The sequence below is a fragment of the Pleurodeles waltl genome, chromosome 12, assembly GCF_031143425.1.
Source record: "Pleurodeles waltl isolate 20211129_DDA chromosome 12, aPleWal1.hap1.20221129, whole genome shotgun sequence".
Classification (NCBI taxonomy): domain Eukaryota; kingdom Metazoa; phylum Chordata; class Amphibia; order Caudata; family Salamandridae; genus Pleurodeles; species Pleurodeles waltl.
The window spans coordinates 132142311-132157813 of record NC_090451.1 but is presented as its reverse complement, the minus strand read 5'-3'; the positions used below and the strand labels follow the sequence as shown (position 1 = coordinate 132157813).

The window sequence follows — 15503 nt, the reverse complement described above, 5'->3', positions numbered from 1 at the left end:
TCTGCCCATGCCTTGTACATGCCAACATTTTTAAACAGGGAAGTTGGAGGGTTTGAAACAAACATCGGGAGAATGCAAGTTCCCCATTGACTTCCACCGAAAAAGATGCAAGATCAGGCTTGAGGCAACTAAAATAAAGCCATTTGTTGCTTGAAAGAAAATCGGGGGTCTCCCGAACGTATCGGGTACACTGGCAGATATCGTTAGCAAAGATTAACTGGTCACATTTCGCTTTTATCGTTCAGTGGTTTCAAAAGTCTACTAACGAGGCAGTTTATCCAGTCATCATAAATAGCCGTTTAATTGTAACAAAACACTAATGGTTATAGATTGCATTTTCTTGCTGCACAGTTTTTCCAACCCTGATGGATAGTTTGGTCCACTAATCTAGCATACTTTCAGTTTGCCCTGGAGATAGGTAACGTAATAAAAACTAAGCGATTGCATTAAAAACAATTAATATAGGGTCAAAAATAAAGCCACAACAATAAACTTTAATTTATTCAGCTTGACCAGTTCACACTTTGTTACTGTTCGTTTACGGACTAAATACTTTTACTTTAAAACCAAGACCGTGCAGTCTCTCTTCCACTTCCGGGTCACGGAACACAGAGAAACACAAGCGCTTCTAAACTGCATCCTTGGCCGCAGTGGCCACTTCCGGGAAGGGAACACAGACCTGGGAACACGGGTGGCAGTAAAGTTGGGGAAACCAACTGCACCTCCACCGCTCCCGCCTCTGAATCTGCCTGTGCTCAGCCCGGGAAACCATCTAATCTAAGGGCAATCCGATACCGGCAGTCGGTTCTTTCCCACCACTCACCGCACTATTCAGTACAGCTGTCCTCGCCTCTGCCATTGTGCGCAGGAGCGTTTGACTTCATCGCCATTCCAAAGGGGTCTCCCAACATCTACGGCAGCACCAGACACACAGACAGGGCACCGAATCAGCCACACGGCGCTGCACGGAGAGAGCAGAAGTGCGGAAATAAAGGAAAGACTAAAAAGGACAGCCTCAAATGGGCGCGAAAAAACGGCAACCACGTGTTCTTACCACATTCTTGTAGTATAGTGGCAATCTTAAGAAGAGTTGTAATGCCAGGAAGTTCTCTCGTGTCTAAGTCTCTTACATGTCAATAGATCCCCATTCGGGCGGGAGATTCTGGATTTTTAAACCCCAAAACATTTTTATTTCAGTTGTCTCCTCCTTGAAATTGCCTCTGGTTGACTAGAAGTCAACGAGAAAAATACATTCCGCCTATTTGTTTCTCAAGTTCTCTCATGTTCCTGTTATAAAATGTTGGCATGTATGAAGAAGCATTTAGTAATCAGCCTGGGCCTTTCTTTATCTCCTACACCTCTTTATCATCAGACTTGCCAACTTATAAAATTTGCAGTGTGAGAAGGGGACACAGCTTGGGGGTGGGCTTTATACTGAGAACTACCTGTGAGGCCCGTCTGCTGCAGTACCTTTCCCCCATCGACCTCCTCCCCCTCCAATAAAACAAAAAACTAAAGCTTGATGGGGCTGGCAGCCAATGACCTGGCATGCTTTCACACCTAGTGGATTTCAGCTGCTTATAGCCCCCAAAGACGAGCTGGAAACCCACTCTTTTCAGTGGTTTCCAGCTCCTCTTGTTTGCCACAGCATGATTTTGGCTCCTTGCTACAGGAGCAAGTGAAGAGAGCCAAAATCATATGACACGGTGCCACTGTGAGTTGGCAGGTCTGCATCACTATATTGAATTGGCATCTATTGCCCTCAGTGCCAAACACAAAAGCTGAAAGTGTTTGGTTTTATATTTTGCATATGAAATAGTGGTGTTTGTGCATTAAATATAATCTATCTGATTTTCTCTACCCGTTTTGGCAACTTGCTCTACATATTTTGTTCAACATTTCTACAGATTAGACAAGTTTCAAGGGTGATCTGTCGACCTGGGGGCAGAGAAAAAGCAGGGGTAAAAAAAGGTGTGTTTTCTTTGTTAATTCCCATAGGGATTTTGAACAGGTCTACAGCCTAAACCACTGGAAAGAATTACACCAAATTTGTCTGAAAGGTAGCTCTTGGTCCAGAAAGCGCCCTTTTTGTTATGTGGTGTAATTCCATTCAGTAGTTTTTCAAATATTAAAGAAAAAAACTAATTTGTATATATAGGGATGCAAAGGCTCTGCAACCCCCCCCTGATCTTGTACTGAGATCCAATTGGCTGCCAACACTTCAACAACAGTCATGTTGGAGCTCAGCTTCAGCTGAGTTCCAGAAAGCAAGATGAAAAAAAACAAAAGGGGCTAGGGTAGGGACATCCTGACCCCTTAGCTCTGGTGCTGGGGTCCCAGAACAAAAAGGCATTTTTATACAATTTTCACTGAGAGTCGTGGCAGATCCGCAAATCTTGGCAAAATGTTTTTAGAAAACCAAGCACCGGCTCCTGCACTTGTTTCTGTGAGGCCGGGGATGGGCCAGGACCCAGTGGCATTGATATTACCCCCCTGCAACCCTGGAGACCACAACCTCCCCTGGGCACAAATCAAAAACACTGCCACCTCCCTGGGTTACCACTCAAAATCAGTGCAGGGGGACTGCCTGCCATAGCCCCTTGGACCACCACCTCCCCGGGGCTCAAATGAAGTACAGTGGGGAGTGGCCCGTGCCCCCTCACGCAGCCCCGGGGACCACGACCTTCCCAGGGCTATTTGAAAGATGGAGGGGGGCTACACGTCCCCCCTTGTTGTGCCAATAATGGCCCTGGGTACCGTCCACTCCAGGGCCAGTTCCTGCTATGTCTCGGGTGCCAACCCCTGACAAATAGCTGTTTGTTCTGACTTGGCGGGAGCTTTGACAGCTCCCACCAAGTGAGAGCAAACGCTGCACTCGCAGTGAGGGAGAGCTGTCAAACAGCTCTCCCTCACTGCGAGGGGAGGTTTCCTCTGTTTCCCTGCCCGCAGAGATGCAGGCAAGGAAACAGAAAAAACTGCTTTCGCAGAGAGGGAGCTGCTTTAGCAATGGCAGCTTGCACAGGAGGTAGAGAAAGGGTTGGGACCGCGGGGGCCTTCATTGTCAACATCGCACCCTCGCCATGCACTGCTAATTACCCCACAAATTACAGCACTCATGATATCTTTGATCATGTCATCAATACCATCAATGTAATATTTGCAGTAAAAGTTCTGACAAAAAAACTGCATGGCAGGGGTGTGAGTTATAGTTACCTTAGGGCACGAGTTATAGTTGCTTGAGATAAGTCTAACAGGTGAATTTCTATGGTTTTGTACATTTAAAATGTGAACCTAAGTATAACGTCCCTGTAGCCTTTGGTATTTTAAGTGAATATATATCTATATATAGAGTGCTTATTACTGCTGACAAGGCATAGATACTGATTTCAAAAGTTATATTTTAGGTGAGGGAGCTATGATTGTAATGGTATAGAGTAGGAAATTAATTAGGTAATTAACAATTTTTAATTTATTATTAATTATTTAATTCATTATTGATTATCTAAATTATGTAGTAGTCATTTATTTTAGTTACATTTTAGGTTTGGGCTGCAGGGTTTGTAGGGGTGTAGGGTGAGTATTTAATTCATAATAATCAATTCATTTATTAGGAATTATTGGAGTGAATATTAATTATGTACACTATTGAAGTACTGATTTATTTGAGTTATATTTTAGTTGCAGGTTGCAAGATTTGTATGGTATAGAATGGGAAGTTAATTGAATAATACTTAAAAAAATAAGAACTATTAATGTATAATAAAACATTTAATATGTTAATAATTGTGTGAATTGTGTAACAATTATATATGTTAGTTATTTTTTAGTTGTCGGTTGCTGGGTGTGTAGGGTTGTTGGGTGGAAGTCAATTAAGTAATTATTAATTAATATTTGTTAATTTTTTATTTAATTAATTATTGTTAGACGTGGCATCCTTGGTGTGGTTTCCCCTGTCTTTTTTGCTTGTGCTTCCCATGTTTTGACTGTGTGCTGGACACTATTTGTTGCACTCCGGGCCCTTTACCACTGCCAAACAGTGCTAACATGCAAGTGCTCCTGTGTAAATTCTCTGGTAATTGGCTTATCTCTGATTGGCATATTTGCTTTACTAGTAGGTCCCTAGTAAAGTGCAGTAGCGGTGTCCAGGGCCTGTAAATCAAATGCTACTAGTGGGCCTGCAGCACTGATTGTTCCACCCCCATGAGTAGCCCTGTGAGCATGGCTTAGACCTGCCACTGTAGTTTTAAGCTGTCAATTTGACCTGGCAAGTGTACCCACTTGCAGGCCTAAACCTTCCCTTTTTGTGCATGTAAAGTACCCCTAAGGTAAGCCCTAGGTAGCCTCATGGGTAGGGTGCAGTGTGTGTTAAGGTGGGACATTTGCTGGTGTGTTTTACATGCCCTAACAGTGAAATACTACTAAACTCAGCTTTCACTGTTGCAAGGCCTATCTCCTTCATAGGTTAACTTGGGGGCTGCCCTTAAATGATTTTTAAGTGCATATTCCCTTTGGGGCAGATAGAAATATGGAGCTTGGTGTCTCTGAACTCACAATTTAAGTATACATCTTTTGGTAAAGTTGGTTTGTAAATTGTCATTTTGAAAATGCCACTTTTAGAAAGTGCAAAAACGAAACAAGAGCCAAAACTGTGATTAACTTGGAAAAAGTTATTATTTACAATGAGAAGGCAAAACCAATTACCCCTCCGTAGCATTAATGCATAGCATTTATCCAGAAAAATTGTAATTGAGAACATTTATCGCACACTGAAGAACAAATAGAAAAGTGAGCAGTTACCTCATATAAAAGAAATTTGGACACTGCACACACATTACTTACATCAAAAACAAATGACAATAATACAAATTCAAGACCAAAAAATGACACTAAAAATCAGCGTAAAATTCAGGTTCTACCTCAACTTGAAAGAGAGGGAACTCAAAGCCTAACTCATTTGCACAATTTTAAGGCTTCTCCTTAAAGAGCAGAGAGGCGCTAATTGTAAGTCTTTGTGGTAGCTCAAACAGGAATGATGTGCATTACAAGACAATGCTTTGAATTCTCCCTGAAGGCTTAGGTGGTCATTACAACATTGGCGGTATAAGGTGCTTACCGCCGTGCAGAAGACCGCCAATACACCGCCGCGGCCGCGGTAGACCGCCACAGCTATTATGACACACATCACGGAATCCGCCGAAATTCAGACACCCGCACAATACCGCCACACCAAAGGTAAGCGATAAACTGGCGGAAACACATCCTCCACCTCCACGCCAACAGAAACACACCCATGCCATTACGACCCACGAATCCACACAGCGGTCTTTCAACCGCAGTATTCCATTGGCGGTACACACCGCCGCGCTCAAAATACACACACATCTCCAAAACACCGCCACATTGGACAATTCCAAATACACACACCTGATACACATACACACACCACTCCCACACACCCAATACTATATAAAACACACACCCACATCACCCACAAACCCCTACGACCACAATTCACGAACGAAGGCCAGAGAGATAGCACAGAACAGACAACCCCATCACACAGAGGCACACAACACCATCACCCACGCAACATCCAGGCACAAAACACCACATACCACTACACTCACCACACTCATTAACACATACACCACCCCACACATCACACACACCACCCCATGTCACGCCAAAGACACCCCCGCTTCTCAGAGGAGGAGCTCAGGGTCATGGTGGAGGAAATCGTACGGGTAGAGCCACAGCTATTTGGCTCACAGGTACAGCACACATCCATAGCCAGGAAGATGGAGCTATGGCAAAGAATAGTGGACAGGGTCAACGCTGTGGGACAGCACCCAAGAAATAGGGAGGACATCAGGAAGAGGTGGAACGACCTACGGGGAAAGGTGCGTTTCACGGTATCCAGGCACCACATCGCGGTACAGCGGACTGGCGGCGGACCCCCACCTCCTCCCCCTCAACTAACAACATGGGAGGAGCAAGTCTTGTCCATCTTGCATCCTGAGGGCCTCGGAGGAGTCGTTGGAGGAACGGACACTGGTAAGTCTAATCTTAACCATCATAACCCCCACCCTACCTGCATGATATCACACACCCCCACCATCACACCCTCCCCTATCACCCCAAATCCTCACCTATCTACCCATGACACCAACCACCCATCCCAACCCCAAGACCTGCATGACATAACTAAGCATGGACACCCATCACCAAAGCATGCCCACTGCACAGACCCACAACACCCCCCAACCATCAGCACACAAGCCCCCACACAGGAATGCCTGCACTGGGGTTCACGCACACCCAACCATTGCACACCATGAAACACACACATGCAATAATCATGTACTTATACCCCCGCAGGAACCCGAAGGAACGTCACCACACCAGAGGGTCCAGACAACACCACTCCACCCCCAGAAGAGGCCCACAGTGACGACAGCAGCTCTGCCCCACTGGATCTTGATGATCAGCCCGGACCATCGTGGGCCTCAGGACAGTCGGTTCCCCTTGCCCAGACACAACCCAACACCGAGCTTACCCCCTCTGGTAACACCAGCACAGCACCCACCCAGCGGGCCCAAACCTCCCTACCCAGGACAGGTCAATCTGCGGTGTGTCCACCACTACAGGGCACCCAGGCTAACCCACCACCCCAACAACAACAGGGACCTGGGGGCAGTGGTAGTGGGCACACGGTCCAGGGGACGGAGGCACAGGAACACAGGGGAACTGGGAGGGCTGCTGTGCGACAGAGGGAGGACAGGCCAAGGGAACCAACTCTCAACAAAGCCCTCTCCTCCATCATGGGAGCATACCACCACTCCCAGGAGACGATGGCCACGGTCCTGGACAAGCTGCAGGAGGAACAATATTTGGGGTTCAGGGAGGAGCTCAGGACAATCGGCTCCGCCCTGGGCACCATCGTATGGGTGCTGACGGACATTCAAAAGACCTTGAGGGACACCGTGGCACTCCAAGGGGCCCCTGACACTAGCCACGACAATGGAATGCCCACCACCTCCGCCGGCGCTAGTGGACAGGACGCCCCACCACAGGACCACCACACCAGCACCCCATCCCCTGCAGACGGACAACCACCACGCAAGCGGGCCCTGAGATCCAGGAACAGGACAGAGCAAGATGGCAAGACCCCGCCAGGAAATAAAACCACCCTGTTTGTACCCCCACTGTCCCACTTTGTTACCCTGCCCAAATCGGAACTGACCTAGCTCCACTTCCAATGCCCAGATGTGCAATGTACCTGTGAGACTAATAGACTGGACTCTGCCATGGACATTCCTCCACCATCACCCATCACCATTTTACAACCCCCCTTCATTTTTTTACACTTAAATAAACACCCTTGAAACACTAAAAAAAAATGGAGTCAGTCTATGATTCGTAAATCTGTATTATCAATTACAGTTTCATAATGGGTTACCCATTGGAAGGCTAACATACCTATGTCACACATCACAAGCCCTTCAAGGATGCAAACAGTTGACACGTAGGTTACCACATTTGTGAAACTGAAATGGAAGGGGACAACTCAGTTAACAAATAGTGAGTGAAATGTCAGTACAGGATAGAGGTAGATGTGTGAAAGTTTATGTAATGGTAAAAATGAAAATGTTCTCACCTGTGTCTCACTGGAAATATTGCTGTATGACTGACTCCCTGTTGTCGTTTTTGTCTTCCTCAGCTTCATCCTCATCACTGTCCACAGGCTCCACAGCTGCCACAACACCATCATCTGGATCATCCTCCTGTAGAAAAGGCACCTGGCGTCGCAATGCCAAGTTATGGAGCATGGAGCAGGCGATGATGAAGTCGCACACCTTCTTCGGTGAGTAGAATAGGGATCTACCTGTCATATGGAGGCACCTGAACCTGGCCTTCAGGAGGCCGAAGGTGCGCTCGATAACCCTCCTAGTCCGCCCATGGGCCTCATTGTAGCGTTCCTCTGCCCTGGTCCTGGGATTCCTCACTGGGGTCAATAGCCAGGAAAGGTTGGGGTAACCAGAGACCCCCAATAGCCATACACGGTGCCTCTGGAGTTGACCCATCATATCAGGGATACTGCTATTCCTCAGGATGTAGGCGTCATGCACAGAGCCAGGGAACATAGCATTTACCTGCGAGATGTACTGGTCTGCCAAACAGACCATCGGACATTCATTGAATGATAACTCTTCCTGTTCCTGTACACCTGTTCACTCCTGCGGGGGTGGCAGAGCTACATGGGTCCCATCAATGGCACCTATGACGTTGGGGATATGTCCAAGCGCATAGAAGTCACCTTTCACTGTAGGCAAATCCTCCACCTGAGGGAAAATGATGTATCTCCTTACGTGTTTCAGCAGGGCAGACAACACTCTGGACAAGACGTTGGAAAACATAGGCTGGGACATCCCTGATGCCATGGCCACTGTTGTTTGAAAAGACCCACTTGCAAGGAAATGGAGCACTGACAGCACCTGCACGTCAGGGGGGATTCCAGTCGGATGGCGGATTGGTGACATTAGGTCTGCTTCCAACTGGGTACATAGTTCCTGGATTGTAGCACATTCAAACCGGTAGGTCACGATTAAATGTCTCTCTTCCATTGTCAACAGGTCCACCAGCGGTCGGTACACCGGAGGATTCCGCCATCTTCTCATATGTCCCTGCTGACGGTGCCTAAGAAGGACAACAGCGAAGAAACAGTCACTATTCCTCCAGGTATGTACCCACAGTTACACACAAGACTACACCAGACACAAAACCCTTCCTGTATGTGTGTTGAGTGTAGGCCTCAGTATGTGTGATGCAGTTGAAAATGAATCCATGTGGGCCCCTGAAATGGCGGCTGCCTGACCTTTAAACTGGGACAATGGGATTGTGGGGTAACAGCGCTGGCGTTGCACACCGTCGCGGTAGGCGGTCGTAGAGCGCGGCGCAATGCTGCATTGGTTAACATTGGACCCTATGGGTCCCAGGAGCCAATGAACAGGTGCGCCGGCGGTGATGATGCGGCCCGCCGCGGACGTCACCACCATTTTATATCTGTTCAATCACTAGATACCTGACCTTCGACAGGAGAGGACCTACACTGCTAGTGCTGCTGTGACCTCGGTCTGGAAGCGACGATGGCTGCTGCATCTGGGGAAAGGGCCCCTGCCTTCACTGCACAGGAGTTGGAGAAACTTGTGGATGGGGTCCTCCCCCAGTACATGCTACTCTACGGTCCTCCATACCAACAGGTTAGTACACAGGGAGCACGTTGTAGGGGCTAGGCCTGGTGGACAGGGCTGGGTGGAAGAGGGAAGGGGGCAGAAGTCATACTACAGTAAAGCATGGGAATAAATGGGCCACATGGTCAGAGTATGGAGGGGGCCACACACATTGATGGTGCAATTGGTAATGACTGTTCCTCTTCCCTTGTGCATGTCATTTAGGTCAGCGCCCACCAGAAGAGGGACATTTGGCGTGCCATCGCCAAGGAGGTCCGGACCCTGGAGGCACACCAGAGACGGGGCACCCACTGCCGGAAGAGATGGGAGGACATTCGCCGCTGCAGCAAGAAGACGGCGGAGGCTCAGCTGGGGATGGCCTCCCAACGTGGGAGGGGTGCCCGTCGTACCATGACCCCCCTGATGTTCCGGATCCTTGCGGTGGCCTACCCGGAGTTGGATGGGCGCTTAAGGACATCACAGCAGACACAAGGGGGTGAGTACAACCTCATTCTGCGTACTTTGCGTGCAGTGGAGGTGTCTGGGCGGGAGAGGTGGGCTGTGGGTGTCCCTAGGCCAGGGCGAGTTAGGTAGGCAAGGCCCCTCCGTAATGTAGGCCATGTGGCACTCTACCCCAACTTAGTGAATTAGCAAGTTGAGGTATAGTTGCCCCTGTGGCATCCATGTGCGCAGATTTCGACCATTGCCATGTAGGCCATATCCCAGAAATTGCATGTGCAGAGGGCAGGAGCGCGGCATTGTGCATGGGGCTGCTGCGTCTGTCTTGTCCGCCAACGGTAGCAGTATGCCATGCACTAAAACTCTCGTTGTTCTGTCTCCCCCCCTTTTCCTGCTCTCCCTGTCCTTTTATACATCAGCATCAACAGGCGGAGGTACAGTGGCACCGGAGCACGAGGGAGCTGCATCCCACATGGCCATGGAGGGCCACACCATAGACTCTGAATACACCAGTGGGACGGAGGGCGAGGGGAGCTTCACGTCGGCCACCGGATCACCAAACAGCGACACAGTCTCGTCCGCCGATGTGAGCTCCCCTGTGGCGGCGGCACCATCTGTGTGCCCCACTTCTACAGGTACAGCCGCCACCCCCCTACCAGCACCGCCCTCCCAGCAGCCCCTCAGCGTTCGACCCGTGCCCGCTCACCCAGGAGGGTGGGCATCACCTTCACCCCAGGCACCTCAGGCCCTGCCCCAGTCACCCCTGCTGCCCTCAGTGAGGAGGCCATTGACCTCCTCAGGTCACTCACTGTTGGGCAGTCTACCATTGTGAATGCCATCCAGGGTGTAGAAAGGGCGTTGCAACACGGTAATGCATTCCCGGAGGGCATTCATTCTGGTCAGGCTGTCCTTCAGCGAACCCTGCAATCTCTGGCCTCAGCACTGATGGCAGCAATTGTCCCTGTGTCCAGCCTCCCCCCTCCAACTTCCTCCACCCAGACCCAATCCCCTGTACCCCAGCCCATCCCAAGCACACCTACAGACCAGAATGCACACAAGTCAACACACAAAAGTAGCTCAGGCAAACATAGGCACCACACATCCCACAGGCACTCACACAAGCACCACACCCATACAGACACAGCAACATCCACTGTGTCCCCCTCCTCCTCTTCTCCCTCCTCCCTCCCAGTGTCGTCTACACACAAACCTGCATGCACCACATCTACAGGCACTAGGACTCGCACCAGGACACCCAGCACCACACGCCGCTCACCAGCACTCACCACCTCCACTGCCATTTACACGTCCCCTGTGTCCTCTCCCAGTGTGTCTGTGACGCCCCCTTCCAAAGTACCCAAATGCCGGCAATCAATCACCCAACATCCATCCACCTCACGACAGCCTCCAGTACCTACACCTGCACCCAAAACAGCTAAAGTGACACCTCCTACAACCACCTCCTCTTCCTCCACTCCCAGACCCCCTCCAGCTACCCATCCCAGTGTTCGTCAGAAACTGTCCCTCTGTCAAATTGACCTTTTTGCCCCCACCCCCCCCTCCAATTCATCAGTCCCGTCGTAGCGCCTCAGCCAAAAAGTCTCCAGTACCAGTGGTGCGTGTTCCAGGTTTTTGGAGTGCACCGTCCACCAGGGCAGGCAGTAGGACCCGGAGCCAAGGCACTGGCAGCCCACCCCCTGTAAAGGCTCCGAAATTGGAGAGTAGACGACAGGACCGTGTCAAGACTCCTGGTGGGACAACAAGTGAAATGGGATCGAAGGCGATTGGTGAGTCAGCTGTAACTCCAAAAAAGGTGGGGAAGGTCCAGAGGAAGTCTGCCCAGCCTGAGTGTCACGGCGGAGAAGTGTGCCATCATTTCCAGCGGTCCAGACACAACCGCCAGCACCGTCGTCACTGGTCCAGAGACCACCGCCAGAGTCAGTGCCCAGGAGGGCCCAAGTATCGTCACTGGTCCAGAGACCACCGCCAGAGTCAGTGCCCGGGAGGGCCCAAGTATCGTCACTGGTCCAGAGACCACCGCCAGAGTCAGTGCCCAGGAGGGCCCAAGTATCGTCACTGGTCCAGAGACCACCGCACAAGACACAGCCCAGGAGGGCCCAAGTATCGTCACTGGTCCTGAGACCACCGCACAAGACACAGCCCAGGAGGGCCCAAGTATTGTCACTGGTCCTGAGACCACCGCACAAGACACAGCCCAGGAGGGCCCAAGTATCGTCACTGGTCCTGAGACCACCACACAAGACACAGCCCAGGAGGGCCCAAGTATCGTCACTGGTCCAGAGACCACCGCCGCAGTCACAGCCCAGGTGGGGCCAGGATGCCACAGCCCCGCTGAGCAATGATGGAACGTCATGCCACACACCAATGTCCAGTGTGGAAATCGTCATGCCACACACCAATGTCCAGTATGGAGATCGTCATGCCACACACCAATGTCCAGTATGGAAATCGTCATGCCACACACCAATGTCCAGTATGGAGATCGTCATGCCACACACCAATGTCCAGTGTGGAAATCGTCATGCCACACACCAATGTCCAGTATGGAGATCGTCATGCCACACACCAATGTCCAGTGTGGAAATCGTCATGCCACACAGCAATGTCCAGTGTGGAAATCGTCATGCCACACACCAATGTCCGTATCAGAACCGCTATGTCAAAGCACCGCTGAACAGGGCAAAGACCGCCATGGCAAAGCACCGCTGAACAGTCCTGAACCCCCATGTCAAAGCACCGCTGAACAGGGCAAAGACCGCAATGGCAAAGCATTGCTGAACAGTCCAGAACCAGCACCGCTGAACAGCGCAAAGACCGCCATGTCAAAGCACCGCTGAACAGTCCTGAACCCCCATGTCAAAGCACCGCTGAACAGGGCAAAGACCGCCATGGCAAAGCACTGCTGAACAGTCCAGAACCAGCACCGCTGAACAGGGCAAAGACCGCCATGTCAAAGCACCGCTGAACAGGGCAAAGACCGCCATGGCAAAGCACCGCTGAACAGGGCAAAGACCGCCATGGCAAAGCACCGCTGAACAGTCCTGAACCGCCATGGCAAAGCACTGCTGAACAGGGCAAAGACCGCCAAGGCAAAGCACCGCTGAACAGTCCTGAACCCCCATGTCAAAGCACCGCTGAACAGGGCAAAGACCGCCATGGCAAAGCACCGCTGAACAGTCCTGAACCGCCATGGCAAAGCACCGCTGAACAGGGCAAAGACCGCCATGGCAAAGCACCGCTGAACAGTCCTGAACCCCCATGTCAAAGCACCGCTGAACAGGGCAAAGACCGCCATGGCAAAGCACTGCTGAACAGTCCAGAACCGCCATGTCAAAGCACCGCTGAACAGGGCAAAGACCGCCATGTCAAAGCACTGCTGAACAGGGCAAAGACCGCCATGGCAAAGCACCGCTGAACAGTCCTGAACCGCCATGGCAAAGCACCGCTGAACAGGGCAAAGACCGCCATGGCAAAGCACCGCTGAACAGGGCAATGCACTGGGTAGGAATGAATGGCCCACCACATCAGGCATCCTTATCCCATGTGCAGCTGGGACAGTGACAGGACACTAGCTTTCACGGGGAGACTCATCCAGTCTGGGCACCAGTCACCCCCCAGTACCAGTATGGACCTGCATCAACTTGAGAGACTGTGGCTTTGCACTCCCCAGGATTGAACAGTGGGCAACCCACCCACTGTAGAGACTTGAGAGACTGTGGCTTTGCACTCCCCAGGATGGCACAGTGGGCAACCCACCCACTGTAGAGACTTGAGAGACTGTGGCCTTGCACTCCCCAGGATACATCAATGGGCACGGAGCCCCGTCGTGGATCTGGCTTTGCATTCATGTGGCTGAGGTGCCCCCCCTTCCCTTCCCCCTGAGGTGCCTGTAGTGTTTCTATCTGATGCCCCGTCAGTGTTCTCTCCGATTTTGGTCAGGTATCTATTGTGGGCCTCGCCCATGCATTTTTGGACTGTTTGTGCACAGACATTGTTGTGTACATATCTGCACTACTTCTCGGATTGTATATGTAAATATGAGTGATTTTGGAATACATATATTTGTATATTTTTGTGTGACATGTATAGTGGCACATTGCAAAGTTTGCCCGAAATTTGCATTGTCTTTGCATTCTTCCGGGGGGATTGTGTGTTGTTACTGTTATGTTTGTGACTGCATTGGTGTGTATGTTGTAATATGCGAGGGTGGGGGTGGGGGTGTTTGGTGGGTGTCCCCCTAACTTTTGCCGCCCCCCCTCCCCCATGTCGTAGGTGCAGTACTCACCGGTATCTCCTGCGCCTACGTCGCTGTTGGTCGTGAAGGAGCAGAAAGACAAGGGCAGGTAGTATTTGCAGTTCCAGGTCCATGGAGTCGTCGTTCCTCGTGGGATGTGTAGAAGGTGAGCGTTTTCACATAGCAAAAGCTGTTTCCGCCGTGTTTTTATCCACGGTGAATCCGCCCCGGAAAAGGTGGCGGATTGGCCTGTTGTGATACTGTGGGTGGTACATTGGGGGTCATTCTGACCTTGGCGGTAAAAGGGCCATACCGCCGGTCAGAACTCCGCCATACTACCGCCGCGGCCGCGGTAAACCGCCACGGTCATTCTGACAACCAACTGTGAATCTGCCAAAAACCCGACATCCAAGGAAGGCCGCCTCATCAGCGGGCCGCGGAAAACTGGAGATGACCAAACCTCCACCGCCACGCCAACACAAACACGCCCATGCCATTCTGACCCACCAATCCACGCGGCGGTCTTTCAACCGCGGTATTCCATTGGCGGTACACACCGCCGCGCTCAAAATACACACACAGCTCCAAAACACTGCCACATTGGGCAATTTGAAATACACACACCTGACACACATACCAACAACACTCCCACACATCCATACAACTATAAAACACACACCCACATCACCCACAAACCCTTACGACCGAAGATCAGAGACGAAGGAGAGAGAGACACATCACAGAATAGAGAGCTACATCACACAGAGGCACACTACACCATCACACACACCACATAGAAGCACAAAGCACCACACACCAACACACTCATCACCATATATACCACCCCACACCTCATCCACACCACCCCATGGCACCCCAAAGGCACCCACGCTTTTCGGACCAAGAACTCCGGGTCATGGTGGAGGAAATCATAAGAGTTGAACCGCAGCTCTTCGGCTCACAGGTGCAGCACACCACTATAGCCAGGAAGGCGGAGCTATGGCAGCGGATCGTGGACAGGGTCAACGCGGTGGGACAGCATCCCAGAAATCGAGACGACATCCGCAAACTCTGGAACGACTTAAGGGGAAAGGTGCGCTCAATGGTCTCGCGACACAACATCGCAGTGCAGAAGACTGGCGGGGGACACCCACCCACTCCACCCGAATTCACAGCATGGGAGCAAGAGGTACTAAACATCCTGCATCCTGATGGCCTCGCTGGAATACACGGAGGAATGGACTCTGGTAAGTACAATCTCAACTACTTCACCCCCCCCCCCCCAGCATGCTAACCCCCACCACCACCCTCACCCCCAACCCCCCATCACACATCCTCCCTGAGAATGTCTCTCCAGCACAACCCACCCAACACCAACCCCTGCATGCCCCCACAAACTATGGACACCCATCACCCAAGCATGACCACTGCACATACCCCCCCCCAAAACACCCCCACAACACCTCCCCCAAGGGAATGGCAGCACTGGGTGACAAGGGCACCAATCAATGGCACGCAATAGCACACACAGAAACAATAACCATACTCTCTTATCCCAT

At 51.0% G+C, this 15503-nt stretch overlaps 1 protein-coding gene across 1 annotated transcript in view; it reads right to left on the bottom strand.

Moving 5' to 3' along the window:
• CTC1 (CST telomere replication complex component 1) overlaps positions 1-968 on the bottom strand; it is a 158280-nt gene extending 157312 nt beyond the window's left edge. The window contains exon 1 of the mRNA XM_069216790.1: positions 824-968. Coding sequence (XP_069072891.1) covers positions 824-859 — 36 coding nt within the window. The 5' untranslated portion in view covers positions 860-968. The remainder of the gene's footprint in view (positions 1-823) is intronic.
• Positions 969-15503: the final 14535 nt, after the last annotated feature.